Source organism: Erinaceus europaeus, chromosome 2 (genome assembly GCF_950295315.1).
Source record: "Erinaceus europaeus chromosome 2, mEriEur2.1, whole genome shotgun sequence".
Lineage (NCBI taxonomy): Eukaryota > Metazoa > Chordata > Mammalia > Eulipotyphla > Erinaceidae > Erinaceus > Erinaceus europaeus.
In genome coordinates, this window is record NC_080163.1 from 14286465 (window position 1) to 14304457 (window position 17993).

Below are 17993 nucleotides of genomic sequence, written 5' to 3' on the forward strand. Positions count from 1 at the left end.
AAAAGAATAAATAAATAAATATATTTTTAAAAAGAAATGCACATTTTGGGGCCGGGCGGAGGCACACTCAGTTAAGTGCACATATGAAGGGCCCCAGTTTGAGCCCCTGCTCCCTACCTACAGGGGGGGACACTTCATGATTGGTGAAGCAGATCTGCAGTTATCCATCTTTTTTCCTTCCCTTCCTCTCTCAATTTCTCTGTCCTATCTAACAAAAAGAAAAAAGAAAAAAAAGGGAAAAAATATCCACGGGATATTTAGTGTCGGCATCAAGACCCAGAAATAACCCTGGTGTCCATCAAAAATAGACATTAAAAAAAAAAAAAAGAAGAAGAAGCACATTTCTGAGGGCCAGGCTGTGACGCACCTGGTTAACTGCACACATTAGCATGCTCAAGGACCCAGGTTCAAGCCTCCAGCCCCCACATGCAGGAGGGAAGGATCATAGGTGCTGAAGCAGGGCTACAGTTGTCTGTCTCCTCTTCCCTAGCTCCCCTTTCTCTCGTGCATTCTCTCTGTTTTTATCCAATAGAATAAAAATAACAAAAATAATAATGAAAGAAATGCAAGGGCCAGGTGGTGATGGACCAGGTTACGTGCACACAGTGTGAAGTGCAAAGGTCTGCGAAGTCCAAGACTCCCCACCCGTGTGTGGGGGGGGGGGGAGGGAGAAGGCTTGGCAAGTGGTGAAGCAGGTCTGCAGGTGTCTTTCTCTCGCCATCTCTCTCAATTTCTCTCTGCCCTATGCAACAACAATGGAAAAATGGCCGCCAGGAGCAGGGGATTCATCGTGCAGGCACCAAGCCCGAGCAATAATACTGAAAGCAAAGTTAACTACCTAGTTAATTGATTAACTAAAAGAAGTGCAGTATCAGATGTCAGGCTCAGGCAAAAAAACAGTAAAGTCATGGACCCCTTGGAATATACCTAAAATAGACCTACCAGCTATTTCCAAAACCTCCAAATCTCCGTGCAATATTATAGCCTTTAAGTTCATGATTAGTCAACAATTTGTTTGGCTTTATATGTTAACTCTTTTTCAACCTCCAGGTTCCAGATGCTAGCAGGATGCCAACCGGACTTCCCTGGGCAGACAACCCCACCAATGTGTCCTGGAGGCCCGCTTCCCCAGAACCCTGCCCCACTAGGGAAAGAGAGAGACAGGCTGGGAGTATGGATGGACCTGCCAACGCCCATGTTCAATGGAGAAGCAATTACAGAAGCCAGACCTTCCACCTTCTGCATCCCACAATGGCCCTGGGTCCATACTCCCAGAGGGTTAAAGAATAGGAAAGCTATCAGGGGAGGGGATGAGATACGGAACTCTGGTGGTGGGAATTGTACCCCTCTTATCCTATGATCTTGTCAGTGTTTCTACTTTACAAATAAATACATTTTCTTAAAAAAGAAAAAGCAATGAAGATGCCTGAGCATCTGAAGGTGAAGCTCAGCGTTAGAAGCTCGGCGTTAGGACACAAGCCTTACGTGTGTGAGGTGCTCAAGTTCATTCCCAGTGCGCATGCTCATGCGCACGCACACCAACACTCATACACACACACACATTTGTGAGTTAGATGAAGGATTTTTTTTTTAAATTTAGGTCTCCACATGTTAGAGCTCAGGTCTTTGCATTGTAATAATTGTCTAGGTGATTCTAATAATGCTCACTATGAGAACGAGCTTGGGATGCATTGGATCGACCTTCTCGTGGTGCATCCCGTGAGTCCCCATTCATTGGGGAAACTGACGATCCTTCCTAGCCAACTGAATCCACATGGATGGATCCCAGTCACTTTCAAAGCCAGCAACAAGCAGCTCCTGACAGCTTTGCTGTTGACTGGCTATGGAAGAAGGGTAAACGCAAGAAGGAGAAGGAGAAGGGGAAGGGGAAGGGGAAGGGGAAGGGGAAGGGGAAGGGGAAGGGGAAGGGGAAGGGGAAGGGGAAGGGGAAGGGGAAGGGGAAGGGGAAGGGGAAGGGGAAGGGGAAGGGGAAGGGGAAGGGGAAGGGGAAGGGGAAGGGGAAGGGGAAGGAGAAGGAGAAGAACGAGCTCCCTGGACTCTTCAAAAACATCCATTCATTTCAATTCAGAGTGTTCCAATACCCTGGATGTTCTCTGTTACAAAGTTGTGAATTTCAAACAACCAGGCCTATCAAACTTCTTCACTCTCAGACACTTGAGCACTGCACGGGTCATCTGAAGGCCACCTCCTATATCCCCACCACCACCACAAACACACTTCAACCAACTCTACCACAAGGCACTGACTTCCTCATGCCACTAGATATGTGATTCTAGCCATCATTATTTTTTTCAATTTTTTTATTATCTCTACTTATTGATTGGATAGACACTGCCAGAAATCAAGAGGGGCAGGGGTGACAGAAAGGGAGAGAGACAGAGAGACACTTGCAGGCCTGCTTCACCACTTACAAAGCTTTCCCCCTGCAGGTGGGGACAGGGGGCTGGGACTTGGTCCTTGTGCACTGTAAGGCGTGCTCAAGCAGGTGTGCCACCACCTGGCCCCATCACTTTATTTATTTATTTATTTATTTTATTTATTTTGAGAGAGGTCACATTACTATATGTTTGCTTTCCTTTTGTCCTAGTTCTTTATTATAAAGAAAAAGAAAGAAAGTCCTGGTTATTTTCAAATCACGTGCATTGAGCCAAACATAATGGTTTTTCTCCTTTACAGTCTAGACCTTAAAGCATCAAAAACAGAATCATTTGCCAACACAGATAATTCTACATGTTTGTATAATAGAACTACAGCAGCATGAGCCATGCAGTGAGAATGTGCACTATTTTATAACGCTGTTATGAGAATTAAATGAGCATGCTTGGCCCAGCGTCTAGTACAGAATACAGCACTCAACAAATCCTACCTGCTATCATCAGGCCGCCCATTTTGGTATATGCTCAGAACTGGAGAGGTCCTGTCAACTGATGCATTTTTTTACAACAGATTTTTCTTCAGATAAGGAAACCAAAACACTGGGAGTTAAGAATGTTGCCCAACAGAACAAAGGATCAGCCCATAATGTTCGTCCAGAGCACAACTCCAAATTGACAGCATGATAGCTCTGTCCATATGCTTCCGGGCCATGGTAACACTAAATGTGACAGTCATTTCAAAGGTGTGAATTAGGTCTAAACAGCTAGCGAGAAGTATATCATAGAATGAAAAGCCTTGCTTAGCAAGGCTCAGTCTGTGAAAGTAATTCAGTTATATCAGAGCCAACTGATTGCTTTTTCTGTATTTTTTTTTTGGGGGGGACCCACTTTCCATCTTGGGTGTTTTCTTTTGGCTTATGTTCCATCACTTATTGTCTGGTAGGAATTAGCTAAGCACAGAAAGACATCACAAAGAGTCTGTGCTGCCCTAAGTGTAAAACCCCACTCAACGCATTGTCAGGAGTTGGGGAGAAGGCACAAGGCTCTCCCCCACCTTGGAAAGTTGAATTATGTGTCCAAAAGAGAGCAAGTCATCATTACTGTGTTTCAACACTGACTCCCACTTTTTCTTTCAGTGTGTGTTTACATATATACCCAACAGATTCTTGTGGATTTCCATCTGTCCTTAATCATTTACCACCTTTAACCACGTCTAAAACTAAGAAGCAAGGGCAAATGAAAGGGAAATGTCAGTGTTTGCTAAACACTGACATTTTCCTATAAATGGTCTCTGACAGTAAATAATGAGACAATGCAAGAGCTCTCTGGTGGATATCATCTCAATTTTTTTTTTCATAGCCACATTGGCATTCTGTCCATGAGCTACGAGGAGAGAGCAATGACTTCATTCTCTAGAACCTGAAGGTTAATTGAACTTAACCTCCCTATCACTTTCCTTTAGCTCAGAGCACTAATACAATAGCAGACACAGATAAATAAATTTTTCTCTGGAGAAAAAGAACTGTACTAGAAAAGTTTAACCTTCAAATTACCCCCAAAGGATATTAAAGTATAACATGCTTCAACCCCGTCCCACAGCTTAGGTGAAGAGCTGCCAACATTTTTTGAAGGATAATTCAAACTTTTCTTTTAAAATTTCTTTATTGGGGGATTAATGTTTTACATTAAAAAACAGTAAATACAATAGTTTGTACATGCAGAACATTTCTCAGTTTTCCACATAGGATAATTCAAACTTTTAAAGGACACAATGGTTTCCTTTCTCCAAAAAAAAGAAGAAAGCCCAACTTGGTTTTGAATGCACAACTGAAGATGAAGCTTTGTTCACAGATTATCCGTTTGCGTGAATTCTATTGATACTATGCTTCTTTGACCACAAAACCAAAACATTCCAACTTCATCTCTTGATGCTGTCCACTATCCTGACTTGCCACAACCAGCTGATAATGCTAAAGAATGGTATTCTTAATATCTGCCCTAAAAACGTGATGTTGGAAGAGGACCTGTGGGGGTTAAAGTGTTATGTGGAAAACTGAGAAATGTTACACATGTACCAACTATTGTATCTTACTATCGATTGTAAACCATTAATCCCCCAATAAAGAAAAAAATATCTATGTATATACACAGACACACAGTCAGGGAGACAGAGAGAGATGCTACTTCCCTAACGTAGTGTTTCTCTTTGCCCCTTGCTTTGTTCTTCGCACATCAATATTTAACTCTACTGGGATCCAGGATGTGAGCATCATTGTAAACAACTTGTATTTTGGCGCTAAAATTTTAACTTTTTCCCACCTTGCCAAAATGGTGTCTATGGGGCGGAGGGAGGGGGTGGAGGGGGGAGGTGGGGGGGGTGGAGGATACTGGCTATCATATTAAATTTACGGTCTCCCTTTCCAGAATCAATGACGGGAAACTTTTGTTTCCTCCTTGCTTGGCCTATTTTTATGTAAATACTGGTAACACTCTCCAGACAAGCGGAGGAGCCAGGAAAAGACAGACAGACACACACACACACACACACACACACACACACCCCTACTGCCAGTGGACACACACACACACACACACACACAGGGACTCAGCACAGCACCTTGTAGAAGGACCTCCGGCCCCTGCCCGATTCCACACACAAAGCACACCCTCTGCACATTCAAAAAGCAAGGTTGCAAGACACGCAGCTGGCGCCTGGCACCGGCTGCCCCGGCTCCCTCCCACCTCCCCCTCCACCACCGCCGGGGTACAGCGCAGGGCGATGCAAACCCGCACCCCCAGCACCGCGTCCGTCCCCGCCGGCCCCAGCGGGCGCACTCACCGCGCCGGCAGTGGCAGTAGCCCCAGTCCACCCTGCCGGGGCCGCTCTCGTAGAAGCACCAGGGTCTGCCCGCGCCGTCGGGGCTCCCGCACCAGTTGTGGCGCTGGCCGCGCAGCCGAGCCCAGCCGGCCGGGGGCGAGCGCTCCAGGAAGGGCGGCACCTCCGCCCAGCGCAGGCACCGGGCGCCGCGCTCCGTGAGGTTGACCCGGGGCTCGCCGGCGGGGCAGCCCGCGGGCTGCGGGGCCGCGAGCGCGGCCGGGGGGCGCGGCGGGGGCGGCGGCGGCGGGGTCCGGGGCGGCCGCGGCTGCACGAGCGGCGGGTGGGGGGCGCGCTGCGGCCCCGCGGGGGGCCGGGGGCGGTGGCGGAGGTGGAAGGGGGACCTGAGCAGCGGCTCAGCGCGGAGCACCTCGGGGTGCGCCCCGAGGAGCACCCCGAGGAGCAGAGCCGCCACCGCCACCAAGCCGGAGGGCGTCATGGTGGCAGCGCCGCGGGGTCTGGTCCATGCTCCCCGGCTCGTCGGCCACCGAGGGGGAGGGGGCGAGGAGGCGGGGCTGCGGATCTCGGGGGTGGGGGCCGCCGCTGCCCTCTCCCCCAGGCGCAGACCGCCTCCCCCTCCCCACCTCGCCTCCGTCGGGGGCCTCCCCCTGCGCTCGGGCTCCGACAGCCGGAGCGGCGGCGTGCGGAGCTCCGCGGAGCCCGGCTGCTGCAGACGCCCGGGGAGGAGAAACCGGGGACCCGGCTCCGGGCTGCGCTGGGCTGCGCTGGGCTGCGCGGGGCCCCCAGGTGGCCGGCCGGGGCTCCGGTCCGGCAGTGCTGCCCCCTGCAGGCGGCCACGGGGCGCGCAGGAATCGCGCCCGACCTCCGCGCGGCCCCGGCCCGCAGGCTCCCGCCGCCCCGGCTCCTCCTCCCGGGCTCGGGTGCCCCGCAGCTCCGCGCTCCGCGCTCGGCGGCTCCCCAACCTGCCGCGGCCCCTGCGGCGCGCTCTCCATCTCTGTGCGCGCCCGTGCGCTGAAGCTTCTCTTGCACAACTGTGTGGATGCATTTAGTTGACACTTTTGGTTTTTTTTTCTTCTTTCTTTTTCTCCCTGGGACAAGTGTCTGTTGAAGTCATGTCACAGGAGGGTGAGCTCTTCCACTGAGGACGAGCCTACCTTTATTATTATTGTTGTTATTATTGTTATTATTTCTTTATTGGGGGGGTTCATGGTTTACAGTTGAGGGTAAAGTACAATCGTCTGTACATGCATATCATTTCCCAGTTTTCCACGTAACAATTCAACCCCTACTAGGTCCTCCTCTACCAGTGTTCCAGGACCTGAATCTTCCCTTTCTAAATCAGTCTTTTATTTTGGTGCAATACAGCACGAGCCCACCTTTCCTTGCAACTCAGTACCCCCCACCCCCAGCTTACGTTGAACCCCATGACTCAGACTTGTGTGCCTCCAGTAAAGGAAAAAAGAAAGGAAGGAAGGAAAGAAGGAAGGAAGAGAGAAATACTGGCTGCAATTGAATTCCTACACCGACCCTGGGAAAAGTGCTGTTGAGCTCTTTCCACTTCCGGCCTCCCACTTGGCACCCGGTGCCCAGGACAACACCCCCCTTTGGGGGGGGGTATTATAGGGGATTGAGGGAGGCTCTCTTAATATCAGATTTCCTTTCCAGCCAGAGTAGATTTCATCCGCCCAGAGTCTCCATCCTATCCAGAAAAATCCACACACACCCCAAACACACACACCACCCCCAAACACCTGCCTGGTGTTTGCAAGGCAGAGAACTCCAGTTAAGCCTTATGCCTTCTCCTCTCCAAAGTGGACTCTGCCTCTGCAGCTGTGACACTGGTTTGACCTTGGCTTAGTAGAGTCCTTGCAACAACCCCGCCCCCACCCCTGCAAGAAGGCTTAGAATTTTTAAAATTGCCAGAAATGAATGTTTTAGGGTTTCCCCTTACAGCTGTCCTTGATTATGCCACTAGAGATAAACAAGGAAAAGGAAGGTTATAAAAAAAGAGAGAGAGAGAGAATACCTTGCATTAAAATTCAATTCCAGTTAGAAAAACTGCATTAGCCCCCTGAACATTGCCTGAATAAGTCATCTTGGTTTAACTTTTGCAAGTCATCTTCGTGCCTCCTCATAGATAAAATAACTGTTAAATCTTCACTCAAGTGCATGTGGCACTAAGCGCAAGGACCAGCTCAAGGATCCCTGTTGGAGCCCCTGGCTCTCCACCTGCAGGGGAATCACTTCACAGGCGGTGAAGCAGGTCTGCAGGTGTCTTATCTTTCTCTCCCCCTCTCTGTCTTCCCCTCCTCTCTCCATTTCTCTCTGTCCTATCCAACAACGACGACATCTACAACAACAATAATTTAAAAAATCATTTAAGATGCTCTTACCAATAGCTTTTTTCTTTATTGGGGAAGCTTAATGGTTTACAGTGGACAGTAAAATATAGTAGCTGGTACTTGTGTAAAACTTCTGAGTTTCCACAACACTCTAAACCTACCCCCGCCTAGGTCCTCCTCTGCCATCATGTTCCAGGACCTGAACCCTCCTCCACCCCAGAATCCTTTACTTTGATGCAATACACCAAATTCAGTCCAATTTCTGCTTTGTGTTTTCCCTTCTGTTCTTATCTTTCAACTTCTGTCTATGAGTGAGATCATCCCATATTCATCCTTCTCTTTCTGGCTGATCTCACTTCACATGATTCCTTCAAGCTCCATCCTAAATGAGGTGAAGAAGGTGAATTCAGCATTTTTAATAGCTGAGTAATATTCCATTGTGTATACAAAGCACAACTTACCCAGCCACTTTTTAAGTGTTACCAACCACTTTTTAAGTTTTGTTTTGTTATTTTATTTACTTATTATTTATTGGTTAGAGATAAAGAGAAACCAACAGCTTTTTAATTTTAATTATTTTATTTCTTTTTTTTTTTTCAAACCAGGGTTATTACTGGGACTCAGTGCTTGTGTGGCTTGACTATTCCCTGTGGTCACTTTCTCCTCCTTTTTCTTTCTTTTTCTTTTTGCCTCCAGGATTACTTCTGGGGCTCAGTGCCTGCACCATGAATCCACTGCCATTTTTCCCCTTTTTTGTTGCCCTTGTTGTAGCCTTGTTGTGGTTATTGTTATTGTTGATGTCGTTCATTGTTGGATAGGACATGGAGAGAGGAGGGGAAGACAGAGAGGGAGAAAGATAGACACTTGCAGACCTGCTTCACCGCCTGAGAAGCGACTCCCCTACAGGTGGGGATCCAGAGGCTCCAACTGGGGTCCTTGCGTGGATCCTTGCGCAGGTCCTTGCGCTTTGCGCCACGTGCACTTAACCCGCTGCGCTACCGTCGACCCCCCTTTTTCTTTCTTTTTGATAGAGAGTGAGAGAGAGAAAGACGGAGAGAAAGACAAGGAAAGATAGCTACAGGCACTGCACCTGGCTGGTGAAGCTTCTCCCTGCAAGTGGGAAGTAGGGGCTTGAACCCAGATCCTTACACATGGTAACATGTACACTCTTATCAAGTAAGCCATTAATTACTCGACTCCCTTTTAACTAGTACTTTTCTGTCTCTACAGAGTTAAAATTATACTTGGGGAAGAAACTGAAAAATAAGGTGTATATTTGGAGAGGCTGGTTTACTTGGTTTTGTTTGTTTGTTTGTTTGTATTGGGGAATTAATGTTTTACAGTCGACAGTAAATACAATAGTTTAGGGAGCCCGAGGTGATACAGCGGGTTAAGTGCACGTGGCACAAAGTGCACAACCGGCATAAGGATCTGGGTTCGAGCCCGGCTCCCCACCTGCAGGGGAGTCACTTCATAGTCACTTCTGCAGGTGTCTATCTTTCTCTCCCCCTCTCTGTCTTCCCCTCCTCTCTCTATTTCTCTCTGTCTTATCTAACAATAATGACAGCAATAACAACAATAATAACCACAATGATAAACAACAAGGGCAACAAAAGGGAAAAAAATTACAAATTGTGCTGCTACGCAAATGCTGGAGAGGTTGTGGGGTCAAAGGAACCCTCCTGCACTGCTGGTGGGAATGTCACTTGATCCAACCTCTGTGGAGAACAGTCTGGAGAACTCTCCGAAGGCTAGAAATGGACCTACCCTATGACCCTGCAATTCCTCTCCTGGGGATATATCCTAAGGAATCCAACACACACATCCAAAAAGATCTGTGTACACATATGTTCTTGGCAGCACAATTTGTAATAGCCAAAACCTGGAAGCAACCCAGGTGTCCAACAACAGATGAGTGGCTGAGCAAGTTGTGGTCTATATACACAATGGAATACTACTCAGCTGTTAAAAATGGTGACTTCACCGTTTTCAGCTGATCTTGTATGGACCTTGAAAAATTCATGCTAAGTGAAATAAGTCAGAAACAGAAGGATGAATATGGGATGAAGTTGAAAAACAAGATCAGAAGAGAAAACACAAGTAGAACCTGAACTGGAATTGGCGTGTTGCACCAAAGTAAAAGACTCTAGGGTGGGTGAGGGGGAGAATACAGGTCCAAAAAGGATGACAGAGGACCTAGTGGGGGTTTTATTGTTATATGGAAAACTGGGGAATGTTATGCATGTACAAGCTATTGTATTTACTGTCAAATGTAAAACATTAATTCCCCAATAAAGAAATTTTTTTTTAAATTGTGCTGCTATGAACATAGGTATACACAAATCTTTTTGGATGGGTGTGTTGGGTTCCTTAGGATATATGCCCAGGAGAGGAATTGCAGGATTATAGGGCAGGTCCACTTCTAGTCTTCTGAGAGTTCTCCAGACTGCTTTCCACAGGGGGTGGGTCAACTGACATTTCCACCAGCAGTGCAGGAGGGTTCCTTTGTCCCCACAACCTCTCCAGCATTTGTTGCTGCAGCTGGTTTACTTGTTTGAATAGCATAGCTGGAGTAGAAAACATGACAGCTTCAGTAGAGTCACCTTGTCCTCAGCTGCCTCTCTCGCTCTTCTAATCATTCCCAAGATGCCCTTCCCAGAAGAAGGCTCGCTTAGGCCCTGCTGTCCTTCTTTCCTGCATATCTCCCTCGATCGCTGTTTCCACATTCTGGGGTCTGCAGGTACAGGCAGTCCCCATACATCTATGTACCTCGAAGAGAGGGTGAGAGAAAGAAAGAAAGGAATAGAAGAGAAAATGACTGCAGCAGAGCTCCTGAGAGGAGGGACCCCAGGGCAGGCTGCTTTTCAGAGGCCTATTCACATTTAGCTGAGTATAAAGCTGACCTCTGCCAACTGAGTTACCCACAGAAACGTCCACATCTGGGTTGAATCATCCCAGTTGGAAGACATACCTTTCAGAGAAAATGAAATGGCACTTGTGTAATCGGACTGCGAGTTCGGGGGGCCCAGTGTGGGCCTTGCTCTCAATTTCACAGGCAAAGGAGGGCTTGAAACAGATCTGCGTTTCCATGCTACGCTCCTCCTTGCTGATATTTTCCTTTCCCTCTTTTCTGTCATGCTGCCCTGTTAATACCAGCATGCAGGTATTTAGGTCAATTTCCAGTCACTGAAATGTATCTCTCCCTCTCGACTTCATTTGTCTTGCAGTGTGTGTGTGTGTGTGTGTGTGTGTGGGAAACGGGTGTTACTGACAACGCTGTTTCAGGCAGATATTCTCACATTCTCTCCTGCCTCAGGAGCTTCCTAGCCACAATTCCCTTCTCTAATTCTCATAGCCTGCTAGCACTGACATCTCAGTCAAAGGAAAGTGGGTGGCAGCTCCATCTTGTTTCTTGATTCTTTTCTCTGCCATCTGGTTCCTCCAGCAGCAACAGAAAGACAAGGGAAGGGAACAGGAAAAAGAGAAATGATTTAGATGGCCCCAGGCGGCCCTCATCATATCCTTGACACTTCTGCCACTTCCCACTCTACTCCATAACTTTCACTGGCTCCCTGTAGCCTCAGATCCTGAAATCCAAGCAAGGAAGAGGGACATCCCCCTGGAACATTGTGGCAGGCAGGGTGGGCCATTTTGAGGGCGCTTACACATTTGCAAAGCTGCATTTCCCTCCGGCAACTATGTTCTGTTGGAATATTTGGCCTGATGGTGGTTTAAGGGATCCTTTTGCTTCACTGACTTCACATGATGAGCTGAATAGCTTTTGTACAGCTTGATCTGAATATGGAACCATGATGCCTAGTATTTATTTATTTATTTTTAGATTGTGTTCTGTTTTGTTTTTAAGTTATTTATTTATTCCCTTCTGTTGCCCTTGTTTTATTGTTGTAGTTATTATTGTTGCTGTTGTTGTTGGATAGGACAGAGAAAAATGGAGAGAGAAGAGGTAGACAGAGAGAGGGAGAGAAAGATACACACCTGTAGACCTTCTTTACCACTTGTGAAGCAATTCCCCTGCAGGTGGCGAGCCAGGGGCTCAAAACAGGATCCTTATGCTGGTCCTTGCACTTGGCGCCACCGTCATTTAACCCACTGCACTACTGCCGGACTCCAGAAAACAACAGACAAAATAATTTGGAAAAGTACCATTTACAATATTGGTACTGCCTGTATTTAGGAAAGCAAAGAGCTTTTCAATAGATGGCACAGAACATTACTTGTACAGATTCAAGCGAAAAAAAAAAGGGTTTTGTTAAAAACACTAAGCTCTTTCGACAAAAAAAAAAAGTGAAAAAAAAATCAAATGATTTGACTTGCTATGGAACTGTGAGAGATTTGAAGTTATAACATATTATCAGTCCTATGACAGGAGAAAATACAATAAAAAAGAAAAGAAAATATTGAGTGAAAAGTTTAGAAAAAAGGGGCTGGGAAGTAGCGCAGCAGGTTAAGTGCACATAGTGCAAAGTTTAAGGATCCTGGTTGGAGCCCCCAGCTCCCCACCTGCAGTGGGGTCATCGCTTCATAAGCGGTGAAGCAGGTCTGCAGGTGTCTCTATCTTTCTCTCCCCCTCTCTGTCTCCCTTCCTCTCGCAATTTTTCTTTGTTCAATAATAACAAGGACAACAAAATGGAAAAAATGGCCTCCAGGAGCAGTGGATTCATAGTGCAGGCACTGAGCCCCAGACATGAGTCTGGAGGCAATAAATAAATAAATAAATAAATAAATAAATAAATACAAATATAGTTTAGGAAACATAAGAGTGGCCTGGGAGGTGACACAGTGACTAGGGCATTGGACTTAAAAACATGAGGTCCTGAGTTCTATCCCCAGCATGGGATATGCCAGGATGATATTCTTGTCTCCTCTCTCTCTCTCTCTCATTAGTAAATCAACACAACCTTTTTCCTTTTCATCTTTCTTATCTACTTTCCACTAGGGTTATTCTTATGGCTTAATGCCTGATTAACAATGACTTAACCATTCTTTGAAGCCTCCTTTCTCTCTCTCTCTCTCCCTCCCTCTCTCTCTCTCTCTCCCTTCCTTCCTTCCTTCCTTTCTCTTTTTCCCTGATCAAGACACAATAGGAAGAGAGGAAGTGAAAGAGAGAGACACTTGCAGCACTGTCCCATTGCTCATGAAGCTTCCCCGCTACAGGTGGGGACAGGCCCCTGAGCCCCAATCCTAGTGCATGGTAATGTGTGCCCTGTACCGGGTGCACTACTGCCCAGCCCCAGATAACTCTTTTTTATTTGTTTTAAAGAAAAATAAAGATCCAGAAAGTTGGCGATAGATTGCTAACTAAATGGCACAGTGACTGAGAAGCTGATGATTTCTGGCAGGGGAGGTAAAGTTTATACCTCTGCCTTGAATTGCCCACTTCTTTTTTCTTTTAGAAATATAACGAAGTTCTCCCAAGTCATGTTTGTTATTTCTTGCCATGAACCATCATTGCTAATGTTGATCATAGTCACTTCCAACCAAAAGTCCTTAATCCAAAATCAAGATACATCCAATTAGCAACAACCAAGGAGGTAGTGCTGTGGATAAAGCATTGGATTCTCAAACATGAGGTCCTGAGTTTGATCCAAGCATCACATTGCCAGAATGATGCTCTGGTTCCCTCTCAATCTCTCTCTCCTTATTTCTCTCTCTCTCTCTCTCTCTCAAAAATAATTAAGTAAATAAGCAAATCAACATTAAAAACCACAAGAAATGTTAACCATCTTTACTACACTATTCTTTTCTTTATTTTCCCTTTTGTTGCCCTTGTTATTTATTATTGTTGTTGTTATTGATGTCGTCATTGTTAGATAGGACAGAGAGAAATGGAGAGAGGAGGGGAAGACAGAGAAGGGGAGAGAAAAGAACAAAAGAAATATAACGAGGTCCTTTTCATGGAGAAAACTTTTCCCAAGACCCACCTGATGCTTTCACAAGGGGTATGGTCACTCTTCCTCTTAGCCATTCCTCAGCCATGAAGACGTCAGAGAACTCTCAAATCCACAGGGGTCTTATATATACCTTGTATGATCATATAGAATGATTGTTGACCTTTTTCTCTCCTTTTCTCCACCACTGTGGTGGCAGACTGGCTTGTCCTCACCATGTCTTCCCATAAGACTTTCAGAATCAAGCACTTCCTGGCAAAGAAGCAAAAGCAGAACCATCCCCGGCCCCCCACCTGCAGGGCAGTCGCTTCACAGGCTGAAGCAGGTCTACAGGTGTCTGTCTTTTCTCTCCCCTTCTCTGTCTTCCACTCCTCTCTCCATTTCTCTCTGTCCTGTCCAACAATGAGGACATCAATAATAACTTCAACAATAAAACAACAAGGGCACCAAAGGGAATAAATATTTACCAAAAAAATTTTTTTTTAAAGAGCAGGTAGCGCAAAGCGCAAGGATCAGCATAAGGATCCCGGTTCAAGCCCCCGGTTCCACACCTGCAGGGGTGTCACTTCACAGGCAGTGAAGCAGGTCTGCAGGTGTCTTTCTTTTACTCCTCTCTCCATTTCTCTCTGTCCTATCTAACAACGATGGCATCAATAACAACAATAATACAACAATAATAAAAAGGGGCAACAAAAGGGAAAATAAATATTAAAAAGTTTTTTTAGAAAAGGGTTCTTCAGTACTCTGATCTCTTTCTCTCAGTCTAAAAAAAAAAAAAAAAAACAATAATAATGGAGCAGTGAAGCTTTGGTGAAAACCAAAGAAAAAGAAGAGAAAAGAAAAGGAAAGAAAAAAGAAAAGTGAAAACAGACTGGAAGGAAAGTAGCCCTAGATCTGATCTGCTTGTTGGCATCTGGGAGTCACAACATATTCATCTTAGAAGAGACTTAAAACTCCAGCTTTCTATCAAAGATAGGAATCCCTCCAGAACCTCCTGACAAGTCAAGTTCCAGCTTTGTCTTGACAACTGTTGGTAGGGAAACTGCTGCTAAAAAGTCAATATGCCACCAACATTGGAAAACATCTTCCATTCTACCGAGTCAGAAGTTGCCTTCAGTTTAGAAACCTACTTCATCTCGTTGGATTCTGGTTCTGTCAACCTACTGATTCAGTATCAGTTTAGAATCGGGCTGTGCTGGTCTCAAATCTCTGTTAAATTAGTTATTAGCTGGGTTGGGGGAGATAGCATACTGGTTATGCAAGCAGTGGAGCACTGGGTTAAACACATATAGTACTAAGCTCAAGGACCCAGGTTTGAGCCCCCATTCCCCACCTGCAGGAGGAAGCTTTGAGAGCTGTGAAGTAGGTCTGCAGGTGTCTCTCCCTATCTACCCCTCCTCTCTCAATTTCCCTTTGTCCTATCCAATAAAATGGGAAGAAATGGCTGCCAGGAACAGTGGATTCATACCACTGAGCCTCAGTGATAACCCCGAAGGTAAAATAAATAATTTTTAAACAGGCTTTCATACCTGAGGCTCTAAAGTCCCAGGTTTAATCCCTAGCACCAAAATAATCCAGAGCTGAGCAGCGCTCTGGTGTCTTTCTCACTCTGTATATCTCTCTTATAAATTAATTAATTAATGTATCCCCCAAAATCAGTTACTAGCTTTCTGGGCCCCAGGGACAGAAGCCTCCTTTCTCCCCATTTCTATTTATTTTTATTTTTTTTTATATTTATTTTCCCTTTTGTTGCCCTTGTTTTTCATTGTTGTTGATGTCGTAGTTGTTAGATAGGACAGAGAGAAATGGAAAGAGGAGGGGGAGACAGAGAAGGGGAGAGAAAGATAGACACCTGCAGACCTGCTTCACCACTTGTGAAGCGACTCCCCTGCAGGTGGGGAGCCGGTGGCTCGAACCCAGATTCTTAAAGCTGGTCCTTGCGCTTTGCGCCACGTGCGCTTAACCCACTGCGCTACCGCCCAATTCCCTCCATTTCTATGTTTATGAAAGAGATACTTGGGTTTGAAGAGGGACAGCTTCAAGAACTGTAGTTAGTCCACATTACTAGAATTCTGGTAAGTATTATGTAAGACGTAAGTCTTTGGGGCTTGGTGGTAGTGCACGGGGTTAAGTGCACATAGTGTGAAGCACGAGGACTGTGGCAAAGATCCCAGTTCAAGACCCAGGCTCCCCACATGCAGGGGGGTCACTTCACAAGTGCACCTGCAGGTGTCTCTCTTTCTCTCCCCCTCTCTCAATTTCTCTGTCCTATCCAACAACAATAACAACAACAATTGCAGTGGGGGGAAGATGGCTGCCAGGAGCAGTGGATTCATAGTGCAGGCATCGAGCCTCAGTGACCTTGGACGGGAAAAAGAAAAAAAAAAAGTAAATCTTAGTAAGCAAATAAATAAAAAATGGCAAGTATCCTACTTTCCTTTTCCTGTTTACAGTTTTCTTCACATCACCATTAGAATTCTGGGAAGCATAAAGCCAAAGCCAAGATTTGCACACAGATAGAAAGGGAGAGAGAGAAATTTCTTTTCTTTCTCCTATTTTTTTTTCGCACTCAAGGATGTTTATTCACATTTGATCGTTAGACATGGTCTGTGATGTGCAGAAATATATGAAGTAAGGAGGATCGCAGGCGGGGGGGGGGGGGGGGGACCGTCCTTCCTCTCAGTCCTTCACCTGCTTCCTTCACCATCCTGAGGCTTGGAGGCTGGGGGCTCACTTCCTGGTGTTAGTTTCTTCCTTGGCTGCCAAATCGGCTTCTTTCTGAGCAGCCAGAAATATAGCTCGCTCCTTCTGGAAGGCTTCCAGCTCTTCTGAACTCAGGTCCCTCACTACACGGATGCCCAGGGAACGGGCAGAGCCAAGGACGGGACGCACAACCGAGGACAGAGGCACATCCTGCAAGGCAAAGGCGTCGTCCTGGGCTTTGACTCGAGCGATTTCGTATATGTGCTTTAAGCTCAGCAGGCCAGCTACCTCTCGCCCTGTGTTCCGGGCCCCCTTCTCAATCCCAGCAGCCGCTTTCAGGAAGTAGGAAACAGTGGGCTGTCCGATCTTGATTTCAAATGTACGATCAGGCTTCACAAAAATCTTGGTCGGTAGAGGAATGCCTTCTTTGATGTCCTTGGTCTTCTCGTTGAACTCTGTGCAGAACTGGTTGATGGAAACGCCTCGCTGACCCAAGATGGGGCCGAGAGGGGGCCCGGGCCTGGCCTGGCCGGCCCGCACGATGGTGCGGATCACGCCACCCACGTTCGGCCTCCGAAGGGCCCGGCTGGCCCGGTTCAGCTTCGACATGACACGAGGCCCCGGTCTTCCTTCACGAGGCAAGAGCAGCAAGAGCGACCGCTCTGGGCGCAGCCATCTTGGGTCTCTCCTATTTTTTTTTAAGCCACCAGTTATCCCTGGACCTTTGAGCCAGCTCTACAAATCCAGTGCTGCCAGTGGCCATTTTACCTTTTTTTTTTTCTTTCTTCTTCTTCTTCTTCTTCTTCTTCTTCTTCTTCTTCTTCTTCTTCTTCTTCTTCTTCTTCTTCTTCTTCTTCTTCTTCTTCTTCTCTTCTATTTTACTTGATACGACAAAGAGAGATTGAGAGGACAGGGAAAGATAGAAAGGGAGAGAGGAGAGATTCGACTTCCGGAGGCGGAGCTACGAGCAGCAGATCTCTTTCTCTCCTCTCCTCCCCTCTCCTCTCCTCTCCTCTCCTCTCCCGGATCAACTAGGAATACCAAAGGAGACCACCCGGACCGAAACAAGACAGGACTAGAATGACCACAGGAACCCAGTAAATCACCCGTGAGTACAAACACGCGTGGCTGGTGACAGAGAGGAGAGAGGGGCCTAAGGAGAGATTAAGTGGCTGCTAACAGTTCAACAGTTTATCAGTGGAGACACCACCTCCAGTCTGCTCCACAACAAGGGGACAGCTGAAGGGAGGAAAGGACTCCCCAGAGACTCACTAAGTGCAACTCTGAGTCTCCATTGCTACTACCCTCAGAATCTGGAGCAGCAACAGGGAGGGACACCAGGGGACAGAGATCTAACCGGGAAACTCAGGAGAAGACCTATACCTCGGTGGCATAGCTGAGGGGCTGTGAAAGTCTCTTTGCATAACCACTAGATTATCTCTGCCACACCCTGCTTTATCTCTTGGTCAGGAGTCAGTGATTAAGCTAAGAAGCCTATTGATAGTTTAAAAGCCCTCAGGCTCCCATAGCCTACAGGGAAGAAAAAAAAAAAGAGGCTTTTACACCACTGAGCTCCAACTCAGGGATTGAAAAAACTGTTAACATATATAAAATGGTTAAAACAACAAGAAAAAAATTGGAGACTCGAACCAGGACAAGAGTCCAGCTAAAAGTCTCCAGAGGGTGAAGCATAAAACAACGAGTTCAACATCCAAACATTAGCTAAGGAAATAATAATAGGAGTGAGTAAAGAATTTGAAAAAATTGTAATCAGAACTGCAGGAACAACAAATGAGAAAATGGAAGA

General features: G+C 46.5%; 2 protein-coding genes across 2 annotated transcripts in view; both read right to left on the bottom strand.

Annotated features, from left to right (window-relative positions):
- PRSS12 (serine protease 12) overlaps positions 1-6347 on the bottom strand; it is a 137506-nt gene extending 131159 nt beyond the window's left edge. Inside the window, 1 exon segment of the mRNA XM_060177318.1 lies at positions 5236-6347. Coding sequence (XP_060033301.1) covers positions 5236-6277 — 1042 coding nt within the window. The 5' untranslated portion in view covers positions 6278-6347.
- Positions 6348-16124: 9777 nt separating this feature from the next.
- On the bottom strand, positions 16125-16883 carry LOC103115698 (large ribosomal subunit protein uL11m). The gene has a single exon (XM_016189300.2). The coding sequence runs from the start codon at positions 16793-16795 to the stop codon at positions 16214-16216; it is 582 nt and encodes a 193-aa protein (XP_016044786.1). The 5' UTR covers positions 16796-16883; the 3' UTR covers positions 16125-16213.
- Between the last annotated feature and the right edge of the window lie 1110 nt (positions 16884-17993).

Coding starts and splice junctions, on each gene's coding strand:
- LOC103115698 (XM_016189300.2), bottom strand. CDS start 16,795: ATGTCGAAGCTGAACCGGGCCAGCCGGGCCCTTCGGAGGCCGAACGTG.